This window comes from Eublepharis macularius, chromosome 6 (assembly GCF_028583425.1).
Source record: "Eublepharis macularius isolate TG4126 chromosome 6, MPM_Emac_v1.0, whole genome shotgun sequence".
In the NCBI taxonomy this organism is placed as follows: Eukaryota; Metazoa; Chordata; class Lepidosauria; order Squamata; family Eublepharidae; genus Eublepharis; species Eublepharis macularius.
Genome location: NC_072795.1, coordinates 5,451,728 through 5,471,354, shown reverse-complemented (window position 1 = coordinate 5,471,354; position 19,627 = coordinate 5,451,728). Strand labels below are relative to the sequence as shown.

At 43.2% G+C, this 19,627-nt stretch overlaps 2 protein-coding genes across 6 annotated transcripts in view; both read right to left on the bottom strand.

Annotated features, from left to right (window-relative positions):
* Nucleotides 1-19,627, bottom strand: part of RPL35A (ribosomal protein L35a) — a 290,620-nt gene that overhangs the window by 99,810 nt on the left and 171,183 nt on the right. The gene's annotated exons all lie outside the window — the stretch shown is intronic.
* LRCH3 (leucine rich repeats and calponin homology domain containing 3) overlaps nt 1-19,627 on the bottom strand; it is a 115,355-nt gene that overhangs the window by 75,886 nt on the left and 19,842 nt on the right. For all 4 annotated transcript variants that reach the window (XM_054982069.1, XM_054982065.1, XM_054982066.1 and 1 more), the window contains exon 2: nt 1,243-1,387. In XM_054982069.1, coding sequence (XP_054838044.1) covers nt 1,243-1,387 — 145 coding nt within the window. The remainder of the gene's footprint in view (nt 1-1,242; nt 1,388-19,627) is intronic.

Sequence of the window (19,627 nt, the reverse complement as noted above, 5' to 3'; positions counted from 1 at the left end):
GCTACTGGACTCTTTTTGATTTTGCTACTACTGACTAACACGGCTAACTCCTCTGGATCTATGACTATGGGAAAAATGTAAAATTGAAACATTAAAAATCAATCGCTTGCTTCGGAAGAATGTTCTCATTAATGAAGTCCTCAAGTTACAATCCACAAACCTATTCCTACAACAGCTGAACAATATTACAAATCCACTCCAGGCAGTAGCCCAGTGCCTTGAATCAAAAAGAAATATGCTAACAACTATTCTGCATGCTTTACAAATGGAGCTACAGCTCTTCAACGGAGCATCTTTTTGAAATCAAGTTTAGCTACTCATAATTTATCAAAAGCAAACAAAGCAAACCTTCTGTCTGTTGCTTGGGAGATTTCAACAGTCACGGCTGTGAGTCGACCAGGAAGATTAATACACTCTAGGACAGCATCCTCTTAGAAAGGGAACAGCTACATTCTCAACTTTACTAAAATACTTTAAAAAAATGTACGGAATCTAAAATTTCCACTGCAAAATTCTATCCCCAAGTAGCAGACATCGTCCAGTGTCAGCTGGCTGCACATAATAAATATATAAAATGAACAATAGGAAATTATCCTCTGACTCATTTCCTATTTTAAAAAAAACTCACTGTAAAAAAACACACACACAAAGGAAGCTAGGCAAAACTGAATGGGCCAAAGGATAATGCCAAAGCAAACCCCAGCGCTTATTTTTATACTGTCGTCATTAGTTGAGCTATGCAACCCCTTCGAGCGTTACTTACAGGCTATGGGAATGCGCGGCGTTTTCATAACATAAATGGGTCTCAGGTCAGAGAGTGAAGTGCTCGCTGGGGTATAATTGTATACCACCCCAGTGACTTCTAACCCAAAGCCATTACCAACACAGCAGTTAAAAGGATCTCTTGATTCTTCACCCCCTCGTTCCCCAACTGCCCCCCAACTCCTGAAAACTGTTCTGATAACCTGAGGGAGCTCTTCAGAGGCCTCTAATGCTGCAGAGGAATTGCTGTCAGAACAGGAAATCCAGAGAGTTGCAAATCCCTCTGACACACAGCCACTGTGTCTATTCAGCTTTCGCCCTTGAAAACAGTAATGAAGCAGAGAAATGTGAAGAAGTTGCACTTATAACAGGACTTTCCCATACGGCACAGCACCATACTGGCTTTGGCTTCAATCTGACGATTCAAGAGCTGCATAGCACAGAACGCCCTGCGAGGTAATGAATGGTTGTCATGGTTACCTGATATTCAGAAACGTTAATGACTGCAGGTTCAGGATGGCTTCTGGAATATAGCGAATACAATTCTGGTACAAGTTGAGGCTCTCAAGGGAAACAAAGAGACACGCTTCAGCCGGCAGCTCTGTGAGTCTGTTTCGTGATAAATCTGAAAAATAAGCAAACAGAGTAAGAGTGGCAATGGGTATCACTGCTGGCAGTACTGCTTAAGAACAGGATTGCGCTGACTCCAAATTAAATATTTGTGAACAGCAACAATTAGACACGGCGAAAGTAAATTTAACTAACACAACTCAGGATCTTTTGGCACCATAAAGACATATTTATTGAGCACAATTATTTAAAACATTTTAGCCTGTTCTCGCAAGCAAGGTTCTCATCAAGGAGGCTAACAATGGTACAAGTTTCTGAACATAGACACAGAAGGGGAAGCAAAGGGGAAGGGCAGGAAGTACAGCAACAGCCTTGTTATCCAGAACACCCAGCATCGCCCAGAGGACAACCTGGTCCCGTGCAAGTTTGGATGTGTGTGCGCTTGCCCCACTCTTGCCTCTCCGTCTGGCCAGCTCGATGCACAGGGCTGTCGCTGAGCTTCTGACAGCCAGCACTACGAGCTGATGCCGTCTTTGGGCGCCTCCTTCTCCCTCAGCAAGCCTCAAGCTGCAGGAGCCGTTTCTGCCAGACGGCTCCTGGGCAGCCCGCCCGCTGGTCTGCTTATTACATAGGATGGCTCAGGCAGGTGGGATCCCACCAGGCATGGGGTCTGCTGCCATGACTTCCCAGTGGGGTGAAGTTAGATCGTTACGGGTTCCTCTGGGTATGAGGAAGGGCAGAGCAATAAGCTTCAATATGATTAACTGGCACACCCCGTTGCCCATGGTTGGGGGTGGGGGGTGGGGACACAGCTTTTGCTGCATTAAAAATGAAGCCAGTAAATCCATAAAATATGATGTAGAAAACAAATGGAAACTGGATCCAATTGTGAATAAACAGTAGGGACTGAAGAAATGGACTGACCCTCTTTAGGTCGGAGAACCCTTGTTGGCGAGCCTTCCCAAGTCTCTGGTGCCACCACTTTTTCCACTCACTCTCTAGGGGTGCTAAAAACAAACTGGTATCCACCTGCTGCCAGCAATGACCCCGAGAGTGTCTCCTGCTGAAGGAGTAGAACATCTAGAACGCTTCACCTGTGCCATTGTTTACTGGCTCCGCCTGGCTGCCGAGCCTGCCTGCTTCATGCCACAAGCTAGCGCAGGGGCAATCTACCGTAACTGTGTGCATTCAAGCTATTGTGCTCCAGGGATTGCGAACTGACCTGCATCTCTTCTCCATTTGCGCACTTCTGACAGCAAGACCGAATAGGTGTGTTGTATTAGATTCCTGCTAATGCTAGGTCTTTGCAAACTTGTATTTATTTACCTTATTGCATTGTTTATGAAAATGACCTTGATACTGATGGTACTAATATCACACTGTGTAATCCACGTGGAGTCTCAGCGAGAAAGGCAGACTATAAATGACATTAAATAAATAAATAGAGAGCGAGAGCGAGAGCGAGAGCGAGAGCGAGAGCGAGAGCGAGAGCGAGAGCGAGAGCGAGAGAAAGAAAGAAAGAAAGAAAGAAAGAAAGAAAGAAAGAAAGAAAGAAAGAAAGAAAGAAAGAAAGAAAGAAAGTCTTTCATAGGTTGTGCTCCCAAGTCACGAACAGGATGCAAGAGTAAGAGTGAAAGCATAAGAGAGCCTCCTCCTTCCGTCCCAAATTTAAATAACCTACCTTGAGGAGTCTGTCCCACCCGAGGGTCATTTTTTTATTTTACTTATTTTACTTCATTTATACTCCGCCTCTCTTCCCAATTGGGACCCAAAGCAGATTACATCGTTCTCCCGTTTTATCCTCTCAGCAACCCCGTAAGGTAGGTTAAACCAGGAAAGAGTGACTAGTATAAGGCCACTGACAAGCTTATTTATTTATTTATGACATTTATAGCCCAACTTTCTCAATGAGATCATGGCGGATTACATGGTGTTTGTCAGTACAATCAATATCACGACAATTCAGTAGACATGTAATGGGTATATCCATGCAATTGGCAAGATTTAAAGAGAAAAGAATGAAAAGGTTTAAAGATTTAACAGTATTGAAACAGCATAGACAAATTCCATGACTGATATATTAAACAGCACAGGAACTACCCAGTAAGATCATACTTACAGCAAGAGCAGTGAACTCTATAGTCCCTCACCGTTTACAGCAATAGCAACGAACTCTATGGTCTCTCCTTATCCCTTTACTGATGGATCTCATGAGTTTCCGTGACAGAGCGGGGATTTGAACCTGGATGTCCAAGATCCTAGTCCAACACTCTTAACTACTATATCACACTGGCTCTTGCATCTTCCTGACCCCAGGTAAAGGTAAAGGTAGTCCCCTGCGCAAGCACCGAGTCATTACTGACCCATGGGCGCAGAGTGGTAAGCTGCAGTACTGCAGCCCAAGTTCTGCTCACCACCTGAGTTCGATCCCAGTGGAAGCTGGGTTCAGGTAGCCGGCTGAAGGCTGACTAAACCTTCCATCCATCCAAGGTCGGTAAAATGTTTCCTGGGGGTAAAGCATAGATGACTGGGAAAGGCAATGGCAAACCACCCCATAACAAAAAGTCTGCCAAGAAAACACCGTGATGCGAAGTCCCCCTATGGGTCAGTCCTGACCCCAAAGGAAGAATTTATGTTGGTGTTTTGCAGTCTCTGTCTCTTTATGTCTTGGCTGCAGGGTATGAGATAGTAAGCCATTTTCCTGCTTTGCCATACTTATTAGAATAACAAGAGCTTGCATTCTGGGAGCTTAAGGGCTCCTTTCTTCAACCCCCTCCTTTCTTAGAGCTCAACTACAAGAGACAAATTACATGAAGATGTGGATGTGAAGGGAGTCACAATGTTAGCTGGGAAGCTGACTTTTAAAAGAGATCGGAAGGCTTTGTCTATTTCCCCTCTCTACAGAGCCAGGAAGATCCCTGCTCAGAGGGTTTGTTAATTTCCTCTTCGCCTCCTAGAAAGGGAGGTGAAACTGACAGAGCCTTCAGGTGGCAAAGAGGATCCTGGCTAACATTGCAACTCCCTTCACGTGCGCATCCTCGTGTAATTCGTCTCTTGTAGCTTAGCTCTTGCTCTGCGCTGTGCTTCTGTACATGGACAGAGAGCTGTCATAATAATTGAAATATTGTGGAATATTCTTGTGGAGGCCATTTGTCAACAGGGACTATTCCCAATTGTTGAGAGACTGGCAAAGCCAAATGAACAACGTATAAAAACTTCTAAAAAGGGACAATTACTCTCTGTAGCAAAAGAGCAAGATTTGAGCCCAGTAGCACCTTAAAGACCAAGATTTCCAGGGTATGAGCTTTCGAGTCAGAGCTCCCTTCCTCAGATACAAGTTGGAATGGAGATCCCTGACCCCTCATATTCCAGTCAGAAGGCAGGATGGGCGTTGCAAAGAAGGGAATCAGGATGCAAAGGTACAGTACAAAATCAGCTTGATTAAAGCAGGGGAGAAATGCTTATAACCTGGAAATCCGGTTGGTTTTTAAGGTGCTACTGGACTTGAATCTCCCTTTTCTAACAGCAGACCAACACAGCTACCCCTTGAAACTTTCTGTAGTAAGTTAACAATTCCCCATCCTAATAGAGCTCAAGCTTGCTAGTGTCAAACCTACATTCAAATTCCAGCTCAGCAGCTTCGCACTAGAGTTTCTCTTTGTTTTTGTTTTGTCTGTGTGCATGTGCGCATGTGCGTGCTTAAGTATGGCAACTTTTTAAAGCAGTTACTGAATGCCCAAGTAGGATGAAATTTTTCTGCAAATCAAATACATTTAAGCATCTAAATGTAAGGGGTGTGGAGGAAAATAAAAGGGGCTTGCAAACACCAGTAAAAAAACAACAAGAAGGAATTCTACACTTCACAGAAGTGTTCTCTTCATATACACATTTCTGCACTCCCTTCTACAGTTGACCCTCTTCCCCTCCAAACTCTCCTAGGTGAAGTAGATATGTCAGGAAGACACAGGGCACTTCAACTTCTATGTAAACTGAAAGCAGAGATGGGAGTTCCCTGCCTTGGGGTGAGGAAGAAGGCTGTTCCAAGCAGGGAAATCAGTACAACAATAAATACAAGAGCATGTAAGGGGAAAATGAAACTGGCAGCTATCAAAGTAATAACTATTACAAAAGGCAATGGGGATTATGCCTGCTTTATATGCTGCATTTGTGGCGTGTTCTTTGGCCAAACCTCAACCACATGCAATGATCTGACTCAATAAAAAAAGTACCAAGCTTCCCACTGCATGTAATTTTCTATAAAAGGGGGAGGACACAGCTCCTCAGAAATTAAAATGACTCCGAAATACTTCTGTTGAAATACAAGGACAGTAATTTGGAATGGATTTCAAGATTTTCTATTCTTTGGCTCAATCATCAACCAGAAGGGAGACTGCAATGAAGAAATCAGAAGAAGATCGAGACTCAGAAAAGCAGCTGTGAAGGAGCTAGAAAAAGATAAAGAGCTATGTTTGGATGTGAAAACTGGACAGTGAAGAAAGCTGATAGGAAGAAAATTGATTCATTTGAAATATGGTGCTGGAGGAGAGTTTTGAGGATACCATGGATGGCCAAAAAGACAAATAAGGGGGTACTAGATCAATCAAGACTGAATTCTCCCTAGAAGCTGAAATGACAAGACTCAGGCTATCGTACTTTGGTCACATCATGAGAAGACAAGATTCTCTGGAAAAGTCAATAATGCTAGGAAAAGTGGAAGGCAGTAGGAAATGAGGAAGACCTAAAATGAGATGGCTTCACGCAATAAAAGAAGCCACGTCCTACATTTTGCAGGATCTGAGCAAGTCTGTTAATGACAGGACATTCTGGAGGTCTTTCCTTCATAGGGGCGCCATAGGTCGGAGGTGACTTGACAGTACATAACACACACACACACACACATCTAATATATGCTGATTCCGCACACGTTGGATAATCCACTTTCAATGCACTTTATCAATCGTTTGAGGTGGATTTTTTGTTCCGCACACAAAAAAATCCATTCCAAATGATCTATAAAGAGGATTGGAAGTGCATTATCCAACGTGTGCGGAATCACTCATATGTGCAGCCTGGCCAGCCTCCTTGCTCCAGTTGTCTTATTTTCAGTATTCTCTGAAAGGGTTTGGCGGTCTTTCCTTCATAGGTCGGAGGCGACTTGACAGTACATAACAAACACACACACAATTTGAAATGGGTATTACTAGGGTTCAGAAATCAGAATTCCTAGCTCCCACAAGAGAAACCAAGCATGATTTAAAAAGTGTCTGTACTTGAGAGAGGATTTACTCTCGAAGAATGCTTCCTTAGAACTGAAGTCATAATGCAATGATTACGAATGATACAAGTCATTCTTAGTAAGGCAATTTTGTAATAGGACATCACCGAAGAGGAAGAATCCATGATGTTGTAATGCATTTTCTTTTCTAGAGTAATCTTTGTACAGATTTTCTATGGATTTACCTCTATTTACTAACGCAAGCTTCAAGAATTATACACTAAAAGTCTGGCTAACCAGCGCTACTTGTGGCTATGTTTTTAAAAAAAGAAATAAACCCAAGTCACACGTGGTGAACAGCAATCTGAAGTGAAACAGTAGTTGAAAACTGTGATATGGTTTCAGAATACTAAGCCATCCTATACTAATACCGCAATTAGAAATGGCAAGCTTCCCAGAAGAATTTTGGAAACAGTATTCCTTTTTAAAGGATAACAGAGACCCTGCTTGTTAAAATAAGTAGAAAGAGGGACTCTTCAGTGCTGTTTGCTTGCTTTGACTACTGTCACGAGAGCAGGCAAGCATGAGCGATGGCCCTTATAAGGAAAAGACTATTTTTAATAGCCTTCCGATTTTCTCTGCTCCAGCAGAAAGCGAGCTCTCCTCCCCGATACTTTTTCATGACGAGCCTCACAAGTAACTTCACATATGGCCCCGCAAGTACAAGCAGGTTTTCATTAACTGTTAAAGTTTAATCCCAATATTTTTCTCTTGTAAATTAAAGCAGACTTTTGATAGCAGGACGAACACAGTCTGCAATTCAGTTCAAAGTCAACCTGCGGATACTTGCAACAGATATACGAATAATGGGATTGAGAGTTAAAATCCAGAACGCTGAATGTCCACCAACCCTTACAGATGAATAGTTTTTCTCCAAAGCGAAACCAAAATAAGAGTAGCTTCATGTACCCGCGAATCTACCTCTAAAAACTTCATGCTGGTTTAAAGACATTGTCCTAATCCTAATTTAAGAGGATGAGTGGGGGCACTTTCCACTCCCATATGAACACCACAAGACAGAGTTAGTGGGGAAAGGAACACAGCTATCATACACAAAGCCTGTCTGAGCCAGCAACAGAACTGGTCCCAAATCTGGGGTTGAAGTCCCATTTGAGCCATGGACTTCTGGAGTCAGTACAGATGGTTGGTGCTCTCAACTGCTTAACCCCAGTGAATCAATGCACCATTTCTTTTGGAGCATAATCCCCATCTACTACCTACCCTTAAGCCCTTGTTTAGAGCAGGGGAATTTGCAATCCAGAAGAGAAGGGCTAGAGAGAGGAACCAAAACAGCCTGTGGACCACTACCAAACAATTATATTTGCCACAACCACATAATGTTTCTCGGCAAAGTCACCTCTGAACTCTCCACCTGCAAAATATGTATAAAACCTGGGATGATTTGAGGGTAATGAAGACTGCAAAGAGCCTCACCGTTCCCTTTTCCTGGGAGGCTCACTCTGCAGTTAGTACAAGGAGGGCTACAGCAGGAGGGGCAAAACAGGGAAGGCAAGAAGGGGAAGTGGGGGGTGACCACACCGACACGATGATTTTAAAGGCTGTTCTCGCTGACCACGAGTAGTGGCAATAGAAGGGTACAGAACACATGGGTTCTGCTGTGGCATAGCGGTTGGGTTGCGAATCTGCACTCTGCTGGTTTGACTCTCACTACTGCCATGAGCTCTGCAGGTGGCCTTGGGTCAGCCACTCCTCCCAGGCCCAGCTCCCCAGCGGTATTATGGGGGATAATAATAACACTGACGTTAATCACTGCTTTGAGTGGGGCAGTAATCTGTCTAAAAGAGTGGTATATAAGTGCAGTTATTATTACAGAGAGCTGCTTTAGCATAGCGGTTAAGTGGTTGGGCTGCAAATCAGCATTCTGCCGGTTCAACTGCCATCACTGCCATGAGCTCACTAGGTTGCCTGGGATAAGCTGCTCCTCTCAGCCCCAGCTCCCCAGCTGTATTGTGGGGATAATAACAACACAAATGTGTTCACCGCTCTGGGTGAAGCACTAATCTGTCTAGAAGAACGGTACATAAGCACACTTCTTGTTGTTGCTGCTGCTGCTGCTACTACACTCTGCTGGTTTATTTATTTATATATTTATTAGACTTATAGTCCGTTCTCCCCGCAATGCAGGCTCAGAGTGGATCACAACCTGATTAAAACATAATACAATAAATAATATATAGCTAAAAGCAATTTAAAACTGGTGGCCAAATTTAAACAGACAGTAGGGTTCAATTCCCACATCTGCCACGAGCTCAGCAGGTGGCCCTGGGTAAGCCACTCCTCTCAGCCCAGCTCCCCAGCTGCATTGTGGGGATAATAATAACACTGACTTTGTTCTCTGCTCTAAGTGTGACACTAATCTGTCCAGAAGGGTGGTATATAAGCACACTACTACTACTACTACTACTACTACTACTACGTCACACACCCTTCCCCAGGAGTTGAGGAAAAATACTTCTAGGGTTGCCCTAGAAGAGGTAACGTAAAACAAATGGGCTGCTAAGATGGAGAGCTCCTAAGGAATGCTTCCATAGACATGACCTGAAATTTCCATACTGCAAAGATATATCCACAGTGTAGATTACAGCCCTTACCCATAAATTATAAAGCCTAGCATTTCCCTTCTTTCCGGAATTCACCCTTCCCCGCCAATGTTTCTTGCAAAACCTTCTGTCTTACAGCAGTCGAATCATCTCTGACTCTTCCTCTTCAGCACAGGCTCCCAGCCAACACCTTAAGTACGTTTCTTTTTCAAGCAAAGCAGCATTGAGCCAAGATGGCTAAAATAAGCTGAACAAAATAAATAAATTCTGGGACAGAACTGTGCTGAAGAGTGAATCAGATAGCTCCACTGGCTTAAACATCCGGGTATAACTAAGTTCAAGGGTTTATGGAACAGGGTTGAAATCAGACTCTGCTTCTGTTAAACACCCTATAGAAGAAAAGAAATCAAGTTATACTTAGGAAAAGGGGCCCAGGAGCATACACAGAAGAGATATGTATGTATGTATGTATGTATGTATGTATGTATGTATGTATGTATGTATGTATGTATGTATGTATGTATGTATGTCATTTATAGTCTGCCTTTCTCGCTGAGATTCAAGGTGGATTACACAATGTGAGATTAGTACAGTCAATTTCAAGGACATTTCCATAAACAATGCCATTGGGTAAATAGACATAATTTTACAAAGAACTGACATTAGTAAGAGTCCAATACAGAGCTGAAGAAATGCTAAAACAGGACATAAGCAATTCTAAGGCTGACTTTAGACCACATGAAGCACAAGTACCTCATAGGAGCACATATTTAAGACAACAGGTAATACGTAAGGCAACGCAGTGGTGAAGTCTATGGTCCTTAACTCATTAGCAAAGCATCTGAGAGCCCCTCCCTACAATACAAAAACGTTTTTGAATAATTCAGTTTTGCATCGTTTGCAGAAAGCTAGAGAGTGGGGATGCTCCTGACCTCCTCGGGCAGTCCATTCCACAGGGCAGGGCCCCCCCCAGAGAACGCCTGTGTATGGGCTGCTGTTGATTTCACCCGTGTGCAGGGTAGCATCTGCAGGAGACCCTGTTCACATAAGCAAAGCTGACGTGGAGGAACACAGGGAGGAAGGTGGTCCTGTAGGTATGCTGGACCAAGGCCATGAAGAGCTTTGTATGCGATAACTAATAGCTTGAACTGAGCATGGTAGCTGATAAGTAGCCAATGGAGTGATTGCAGAATGGGGGTGATGTTCATGCTCCTGCTCGCTCCTGATAGCAGTCGCGCTGTAGCGTTTTGCACCAATTGGAGTCTCCTAGTTAATTTGGATGGGAGACCTATGTATAGTATATTACAATAGTCAAGTCTTAATGTTACCATAGTATGGATCCAAGTGGCCAGGTCAGCCATGTTGAGGCTAGCCTCACTCTAGCCATCTTCCAGGCTAGAGTGGGGTTGTAAAAGGCGCTTTTTGCAGCTGCCTTAACTTGTTCTAGTAGTAGCACTGGATCCAATATAACCCCTAAGCTTTTGACTGTGTCTGCAAGGGTCCAACAAACTCCATTGAAAGTGGGGAATACAATGCCCTTCAAGATCTCTGCCTTCCCAACAAGCATCACGTCCGTCTTGTCTGGGTTCAATTTCAATAAAAAGGTTCTGTGCATGGATGGACTTTCCAAGTATGGGGAGACTAATTTACTTTGAAATGATTCATCAATTTGAATGTGAAACTGATTCAAACAAATGACATACAGAGAATCACTAGTTTTTAGAAAAAATAGAAAAGAGTCCAGTAGCGTCTTTAAGATTAACCAACTTTACTGTAGTATAAGCTTTTGAGAATCACAGTTCTTTTCTTCAGATGCATCTGATGAAGAGAGCTGTGGTTCTTGAAAGCTTATGCTACAGTAAAGTTGGTTAGTCTTAAAGGTGCTACTGGACTCTTTTCTATTTTTGCTGCTACAGACTAACACGGTTAACTCCTCTGGATCTAGTTTTTAGAAAGGAAGTGCAGTGTATCTACACATTCAGCAGTGTGACTGAATCTGACTGCTGGGCAGGCTAGATCCAACCACTGACCTGTCTCAAACCTCCACAACCCAGACCCTCCACAATGTTTGTTTCTGTTACTATGCAAGTATTTTTTTTAAAAAAAACACAAAACCTCAACAAGGTACAGACTGCAACTTACACAAGCTGTTTTTACATGTGCCTGAACTTTGTTTTATTCATTTTATGGCTGTTATTCCATTCATATTGTAAGCCACCTTGAGTTCCTGCAAGGTAGAAAGGCGGCTAACAAACGAAGGAACACACGAACAAACAAACAAACATGCATGTATGTTATCCAAGACAAGTGGGTCAGCCAAAGTAGCAGGAAAAGATGCAACAGAAGGAGTAAAGGGAGAGCGTGCGTGTGCCTTGGCAGGTTAATTTAAAGCTAGGAGACTTTGGTGCAACCTACAAACCGCATCTGAGGAGTAAGTGTTTTGAAATCTCTTTGGTACATTAATACACAAAGGAGTGTGAGCCAACAAGCACCCACCTGTGGGACAGACTAGCATGTCCTCAACCAAGCAGTTTCTCCATCAGAACGAATTTCTGTTTGCCAAAGATGGGGTAGTGATTTCCACTAGTTCCCCACTGCACAGCTCCATTTTGCCCCCGTACTACTCCTGAGGTTCTGCTGACCCCAAGGGGGGGGGGGAAATCAGGGGAGGATGTCAGTGGGCTGCAGCAGGAGGGGGCAGCAGAAAATCTCATTCCAGGGACTCAAAAGATGGTTGGATACCTGCCAATGTGTGTGCCAGGGACGGTAAACAGGCATTGAGGGTGGGTATATGGCTTATACACAATCTGAACTAGCCTTCCACACTCTTTGGGAGATGGAAAGGGACAGACAAAAACCACATACTCAAGCAAATCTATGGTGTCTTTTTGAGCGGTTGCAGGCCCCCAACTTTAAGCCGGGGGGAGGGGGGGAAATGCTGTGCAAAATTATCAGATTACTAAAATGACTCAAGATGACATTGGAATTTTATTCCCTAGCATTATACATCTGTCCAATTTTGAAGTATTTGGTGACACAGCAAGGTCACGAAATTGCCTTCTTCTACTGTAGACCCTACGTAATGTCTTCGAGAGAATGGTATCCATTGAGACGACACATTACTGGCCTGCTGTCTTATGTTCTTTCAAGGGCTCCAATCTCTCATAATGACATCACCCTTAACAAATAGAGCCCATTATAGTTTACACACACACACACACACACACACACACACACACACGCACAAAAAGAGAGAACGGATGAACGAACTTCAATTTCTAATAGGACTATTAGACTTGCTAAGAAAAGTTGGAAGGAGGCCAATCTTCTGGAACAGAACATGAATTAACAATACAAGATAAGCAGGCAGAAAATCCTGTTCAAGAAACCATTCAAAGAATAGTTAGATCTATATTCCCAAAAGACGCTTAAATTTAGAAACTGTAAATCAAAAGGGTCTCCTTTGTCCTGAAGGATACACAATATTCTCAAGCTGTAACTAAAAAAAAAAATGAAGTTTCTTGTTCCAATTTCAAAACTGCCTTTTCTTTTAAAAGTGCCATAAACGAAAGCGATGCCTTTGAATGATTAAGAAATGGCAGTATGCAAACGAACCTTTACATGAAGATCGAGCCGCAATAAAACATATAACCCTTATTTGTATTAACTGTTGTGAATTATCCTTTGACTCACCAGGCAGAGGTTATTTTATTTTTATTTTATTAACATTATTTATAGTCAGCCTCTCTCACTGAGACTCAAGGCAGATTACACCATGTAACGCAATGCAATCAACAGCTGGAGCGTGCCACTGCGGAAATGTGAAAACGAGCAGAAATCTCATACACAACGTTGAACAAAACCTAAGAAATTTGATGTGACCTAATTAACGATGGTAACAGACAGGGCACAGTAGTAGTATAGTCCCTCTCTATTGAAGCATCTCTTTGAACCATTTCCTAACAGCACAGGGAAGCCCTCTTGAACAACTCAATTTTGCACAGTTTGCGGAAAGCTAGGAGAGTTTGCAGCATCTGACCTGGAAGGCTTCAGAAGCAATGAAGCTTTCCTTCTAAGTGCAGTTTTCTGACTGGCTAGGAGCGTTGTATAGCCTTGAAGCACAGACCTCCGTTCTCCCTATCTGTTACTGTTTGGTGGTAACAAATAAACCTCACCAGTTCCTCCAGGATCAAGCCCATCTTGCTTGATTGCTGGCTGAGATCTTGACAAACCTTTGCTAAGAATTCTGGGCAGGGTTGCAGAAGCTTTTTACCAAGACCTCACTAGTTCAGACTCCTCATTTTTACCTAGGAACAGGTGCCCACTACCATATTTTCAGTGCACACTCAGCTACATGTACTGGGGCCCCTTCTCCAGACTACGCCGATCTGTAAACAGCTGCTCACCTAATCACCTGCGGAGAGTCAGAATCGGCCTCTGGAAATAATTTGTTCCCTTTCCCCCCCATTTTAGGCCTCAAATGCTGAGCAGATGTTTGTGGGCAAACTGATAAATTCTGTAGACATATTCAAGCCTGTTCTGTAATGCCACAGACCAACAATATTCACCGCCTTGAGGGGGGGGGGGACGCTAAACAGCTGCAGCTTGCCTGTTCTACACACCTTCCATCTCTGCTTTACCCTAGGGTTGGAGAACAGCGTACCGCTTTGGAGAACCTCAGTGTCAGGCCAAAGGCCTCATATTACAAGACAGATTTTCCTACAGGTATGAACAGACATCAGGAGAAATGCAAGTTTTGTTCCTATCTTGACTAGAATAGAAACTGAGGTGTCTGCAAGCTCTCTGTTGAGATAAATCTACTTAGTGCTATGGACGAACGTTCTGACTCTATATTTTTCCTAATCTTAACAGTTTCTCCCTTACAGCCCTAAAAAATCAATACAGCCTATAATTCCTTTCACTCTGTTCACCAGGATAAAATAATCACTGCTGAGATTCAGCTGACAACCATTTGCTGTATTTATTTTTGAAGAACCTTCTACTTATTTTTACAAAATGAACAAACTTGCTGGTACTCACTGGGTCAAAGTTGAAGAACGACAGGTTTAGGAAAAAGTACGATTCAGGAACAGATAATACAACAATAATGCCAGCATATAACTATATAAAAATTGCTGATTGATTTAGGCCAGCTTCGCAAGTTAGGTTTGCCTTCCACAAAAAGACACACGTCTGCCTAAAAGACGCGGGTTCACCATAATGTTTCTGTGAACAGAAGTATTTCCGCCCACAGACTTTCTTGCTACCCCCCCTCTTGCAGCCCAAAATGCCGGCCCCCCACCCCACAAATGCTGTTCTACCAAGGAGCAGAGATTCAAGGGGAATTCTGACTGCAAAAAGATCAGGCATGCCAACTATGATTGCCTTTCCTCCTAGCTGCTCTACAGTTATACGAGTTGAACTTCCATACTTTTCTAAAATGTCGTCCTTATTTCAAATCAAGATCTTCAAAGAGGTGACCTTCCCAACAACCCATAAAATATACTGAATTACAGCCTAAGGTAGAACTAATGAAATGGAAAGAAAAGATGGTTGATGCATTGAAACTGATGACAGATGCTTTAGAAAAGCATACAAAATATTCCTTGCCAAGATCACTCACCTCCCATCCATTGTCAAGAAATATTCAATTACACTCAGTACGGCTGGATCCCATTTGTACAAGAGTATTAAAGCAACAACAGGCATGCTATATATAAGTTAAACTTTTAACCCCAGGAAGAAATTACCGTGGGCCAAAGTAGACAGACTATTCCCATATAATGCAACCATCTGGACACTGGAACTTATGCCCAGTGCTATTGCGTACCTCTCTGAAGGCATCTTGCATTTCCTATTAAGTTTTGCGTGTATTCTAACTACTAAATTATCAAGCTTCAAAAGAAGTTTCTAAAGTGACGGTCAGTAGCTCTGATTTGCAACCAAGGTTCCTGCTCGCCTACTGCACAGGTGCTGAAAGGTTTTAAGGAAGGGCAGGCAGACGAGTCCCTGTTTTGACTTTCAGCCCTGTTGGCTTCTGGAGACAGAAATTAGTCATCACACAAATGGGTGGGGGCACTCTTGATACTTTGTTTTTACCTTGGCTTTCTGTGTCTGCATTCTACCGCTTTCTACGTCCACATTTTACCTTAGTTCTATGAACCGTTCCCTGGGAAATGGACAATTTGATCCAGAGTTACGGACAAGAGAAACATCACAGTATTGAGGCACTTTCCTATGTGATCTTTTGCAAACGATTCTTGGGAGTTCTCCCAGCAGCAGAAGGCTTGGGTGACATTTTGAACCACTGCAACTATCAAACCATCACTCTGCAGGTTGTGAGACTTCAACATGAAAACATGGCCGGCAGAGGATTCCCATTTGGATGAAGGCTATAGCACTGAAGGAAATAAGAGTTTAACCTCCGCCCCACACACACACACACCACTTCTCCAACCGATATTATACAGTAACCCTGGAGCAGCAGTTAAATCACAGGAAGGGAATAAAAGATATCTGACTCCTCGCAACACTGCAGCCACAATCCAAATCAGGCCACCAGAAAGAGTTGGGACTCAGGAGCATTAGACTAGCTCTAAAAGCTCATGGCCTCACAAGCAGAAAATAAAGAAGTAAACACTGTTTCAGATCCGTACCACTTCAGACGCTATATGGAGGCTTACACCCCTCTATGCACCCAACCAACAGTCTTTTAGGAAGAAGGTTGCAGGTGAGTTACCATGTTTGTGCGCAGCAGAAGAGCAATATTCGAGTCCAGTAGCATCTTAAAGACCAAGACTTCCAGGGTATAATTTTTTTAGAGTCCCTTCATCGGACTAGATGCTTTCACCTCGATATTTTCTCTGTGCAGGGATTTTGTATTTAATCATGTGGCTTCCCCCCGCCCCCCATACAGGCATGCACACCTGCAAGAGGAAGTGGTACAGCCCAGAAACAAGTGTATTGCCTCATCTGCTGTTTGTGAAAACTAGACCTGAGTAGCAAGCAAGACAACATTTTGCACCAAGATACAAAACAAACACAGGCGTAACCATTTGCTGGAGACCTTCCCTTGATCTGTTTCTAGTCTCTGTACAAAACAATGTGCTTTCTTCACCCTTATTGAACGGCAATCAAATACAGGGTGGAAGCGACTCTCTTTTAAAAGCCTAAAAGCGTTATGTAACATCTGCAGAAGAGGAAGTGAAGAACACTGTAGCCCATTGACTGGAAGGCTGGTGGCGCCCAACAGGCAGAAAGAAAGTCATAATCGGAGCCGGAATTTAGTGAGAACCAGATTTTAATGTGTGTGCAAGGCACCGTATGAATAGCAATTCAAAAGAGCTGCTCACTCAAAAGGGCCAAGCAGCATGGTTTAGTGGGTGAATTAACCTCAACAAGTGGCAGCACTAAGGGACGGAGGAGGGGTATCTGCCTTTTATAGTAATGGTGCTAAAAGCAAAAGAGAGCCACTGCAGGGGGCAGGGTTTGTTTAGTCTTCTGCTCTTACCCCCATGTAAACAAACTCCATATTTAATATTACCTTCTGGTTAGAAGTGACATTTTAACGTATGCGGAAAATGGATTCAGAAGGCAGGTCAGTGGATCAGCAATACTGTTGTTGAGTTGGGTAAGTCATTTCTGGCAACTCACTTCAAATCTCAAAAGCTCTCACCCTAGAAATCTAGTTGGGTCTCTAAGGTGCTACTGGATCTGAGTCTTGCTCTTCTACTACAGACCAACATGGCTACCCACCTGAAACTTATCCCTAAAATAGTCCATATTTTGCAATACTGTATGTACACAAATCTTCCTTTTGCAGCTAAAATTTCTGATTTCTGAGGGACTTGGACACAAAGTGACATGGATCTCCCCCCTCTGCACCTCTTTCAAAGAGCTACACTGCGCAGTGCTTTGAGTAGTCTCTTACTCAGATATCAGCAACCTTTTAAATCTGTTTACGGCCTATCTCACTGACACTTTACATCGAGGTGACACATTTATAGTTTGCTACCGTGAAAAACAGCAAGCCAAAAATTTTACTTGTAAGTTTCTGTAATAAAACGGAGATACTTTTGCACAGCACAAACAACTCAAATATCCTTGATACTGTCTTGTGATAAGACATCCATTTTCTTATTGCTAAAACTGGACACCGCCGCAAAGTTAAAAGTTCCAGTCTGAAAAGCAGAACAATGACTGAGAGTGCTTTCCTCTTTGAACGTTTCACACGCAGGCCAATTGTCGCAGCTTCGGCAGCCAGGAAGCAGGATGCACCTATCAGCACCAAAACGGAAGTATTAAAAAACACCCCTTTAAGAGGACAGAAAGGCCTAGAAATATGCAAAATCCAACTCTGTTGTGATTGCAAGAGAAAATGTATGTAGAAAAACAACCAAGTTTTTGGCCTGAGGAGGTCAGGACACACGCGCGCGCGCACGCACGCACGCACGCGCACACACACACACACACACACACACACACACACACCATTCTCCTGGCTTCCCACAAATGATGCAAAACCGAATTATTCAAAATGGCTTTTTACTCAGATAGGACTTCACCACTATAGACATCACCACTGTTTTATGGGATTCCTGCTAATGCTATGTCTTTGTGAACTTGTCTCTATTTACCTTATGACTTTGTTTACGGAAATGTCCTTGCTATTGACTGTATTAATCTCACATTGTGCAATCTGCCTTGAGTCTCAGTGAGAAAGGTGGACTCCAAACAAACAGACAAACAAACAAAGTTTGTTCACTTTTCCAAGAAGCTCCTAAAGGCTGGTGAAGCAGGACTTCCCTTTGCAGAAACCATACAGATTTTCCCTTAGCAGGCTTTGCTTTTCATTTTTATTTTACTTAAAATATTCCTATGCTGCTTTTCCACCCAGAAAGGTTCCCCAAGGCAGTGATCATCAAAACGTTTCAACACTAAAACAGTATTTAAAATAAAGTATATAGAATAATTCAATAAAAGCATGTAATAGTAATAATAACATCTGATTTATATCAAAAAGAGTCCAGTAGCACCTTTAAGACTAACCAATTTTATTTTATTGTAGCATAAGCTTTCGAGAATCAAGTTCTCTTCATCAGATGCCTGATCCGAACTGATCCGATTCGGATCAGACATCTGATGAAGAGAACTTGATTCTCGAAAGCTTATGCTACAATAAAATAAAATTGGTTAGTCTTAAAGGTGCTACTGGACTCTTTTTGATTTTGCTACTACAGACTAACACGGCTAACTCCTCTGGATCTGATTTATATATCGCCCTTCAGGACAACTTAATGTCTGCTCAGAGCAGTTTACAAAGTGTGTTATAATTATCCTCATGACAATCACCTTGTGAGGTGGGTGGGGCTGTGACTGACCCAAGGCCACCCAGCTGGCTTCAAGAGGAGGAGTGGGGAATCAAACCCGGTTCTCCAGATTAGAGACCTGCCGCTCTTATCCACTACACCAAACATACATAACACGAAAACCAGGGAGAAGAACCAACATCAGTTATTGGGGCTATGCCAAGCAAAACAAAAAAGGCTTCACCAGCTGTTGGAAGACAACAATAGAGGGAGGCAGATAAATCTATGTGGGGAGAGAACTCAAAAGTGGTAACACCACAACTGAGAAGGCCTTTCTCAGGCTACCACCTGCCAGCCTCAGATGCTGGGGCAAATGAAGCAGAGCCTCTGAAGATGGCAGGAGTGGTGGGTTTATATGGGAGGAGGCAGTCCTTAAAGTATGCTGGCCCCAAGCCGTACAGGCCTTCAAGAGTCAATACCAGCACCTTGAATTGGGCCCAGAAACAAATTGGAAGCCAGCATAGATGGAACTAGATTGGAGTAATATGGTCCCGATGACCCAGTCCAGTCAACACTCTGGCTGCAGCATTCTGTGCCAACCCAAAGCTTCTGAACACTCTTCAAGGGCAGCCCCATGTAACGGTCATTGTAGAAATCTAATCTAGATGCTATCAAGGCATGCACCATAGTGGCAAGATCTCCCCTCACCCCGGAAGGCCGAGGCTGGCTCACTGGCCTTAGCTGATGAAAGGCAACCTGAAGCTGATGAAAGGCCAACAGGAGGCCCAGGGCCAGGAACACCCTCAAGCTACAAATCCGTTCCTTTGCGGGGAGCTCAACCCCATCCAGAACAGGAGATACCCCATTTCCTGGGTCAAACCTCTCTCCCTGCTCCACCAGTAACACCTCCCTTTTTTCAAGAGCAAGTTTCAGTTTGTTAGGCCTCATTCATTCCAAAACAGGTCTGCCAACTCAAGATGCTGCGTAATTATCTTTTTTATCCATATTAAATACCACTCTGCGTAGTAGTTATGCTGGCCAGACAGTCACTGATCTGAACATCATTACTGCTGCTTAAGAAATTTCTGCACAGACCTGCGTTGGGAAAACAGTACAGACATCATAGAGCAGTAAGTCCAAAAAGACTTAGT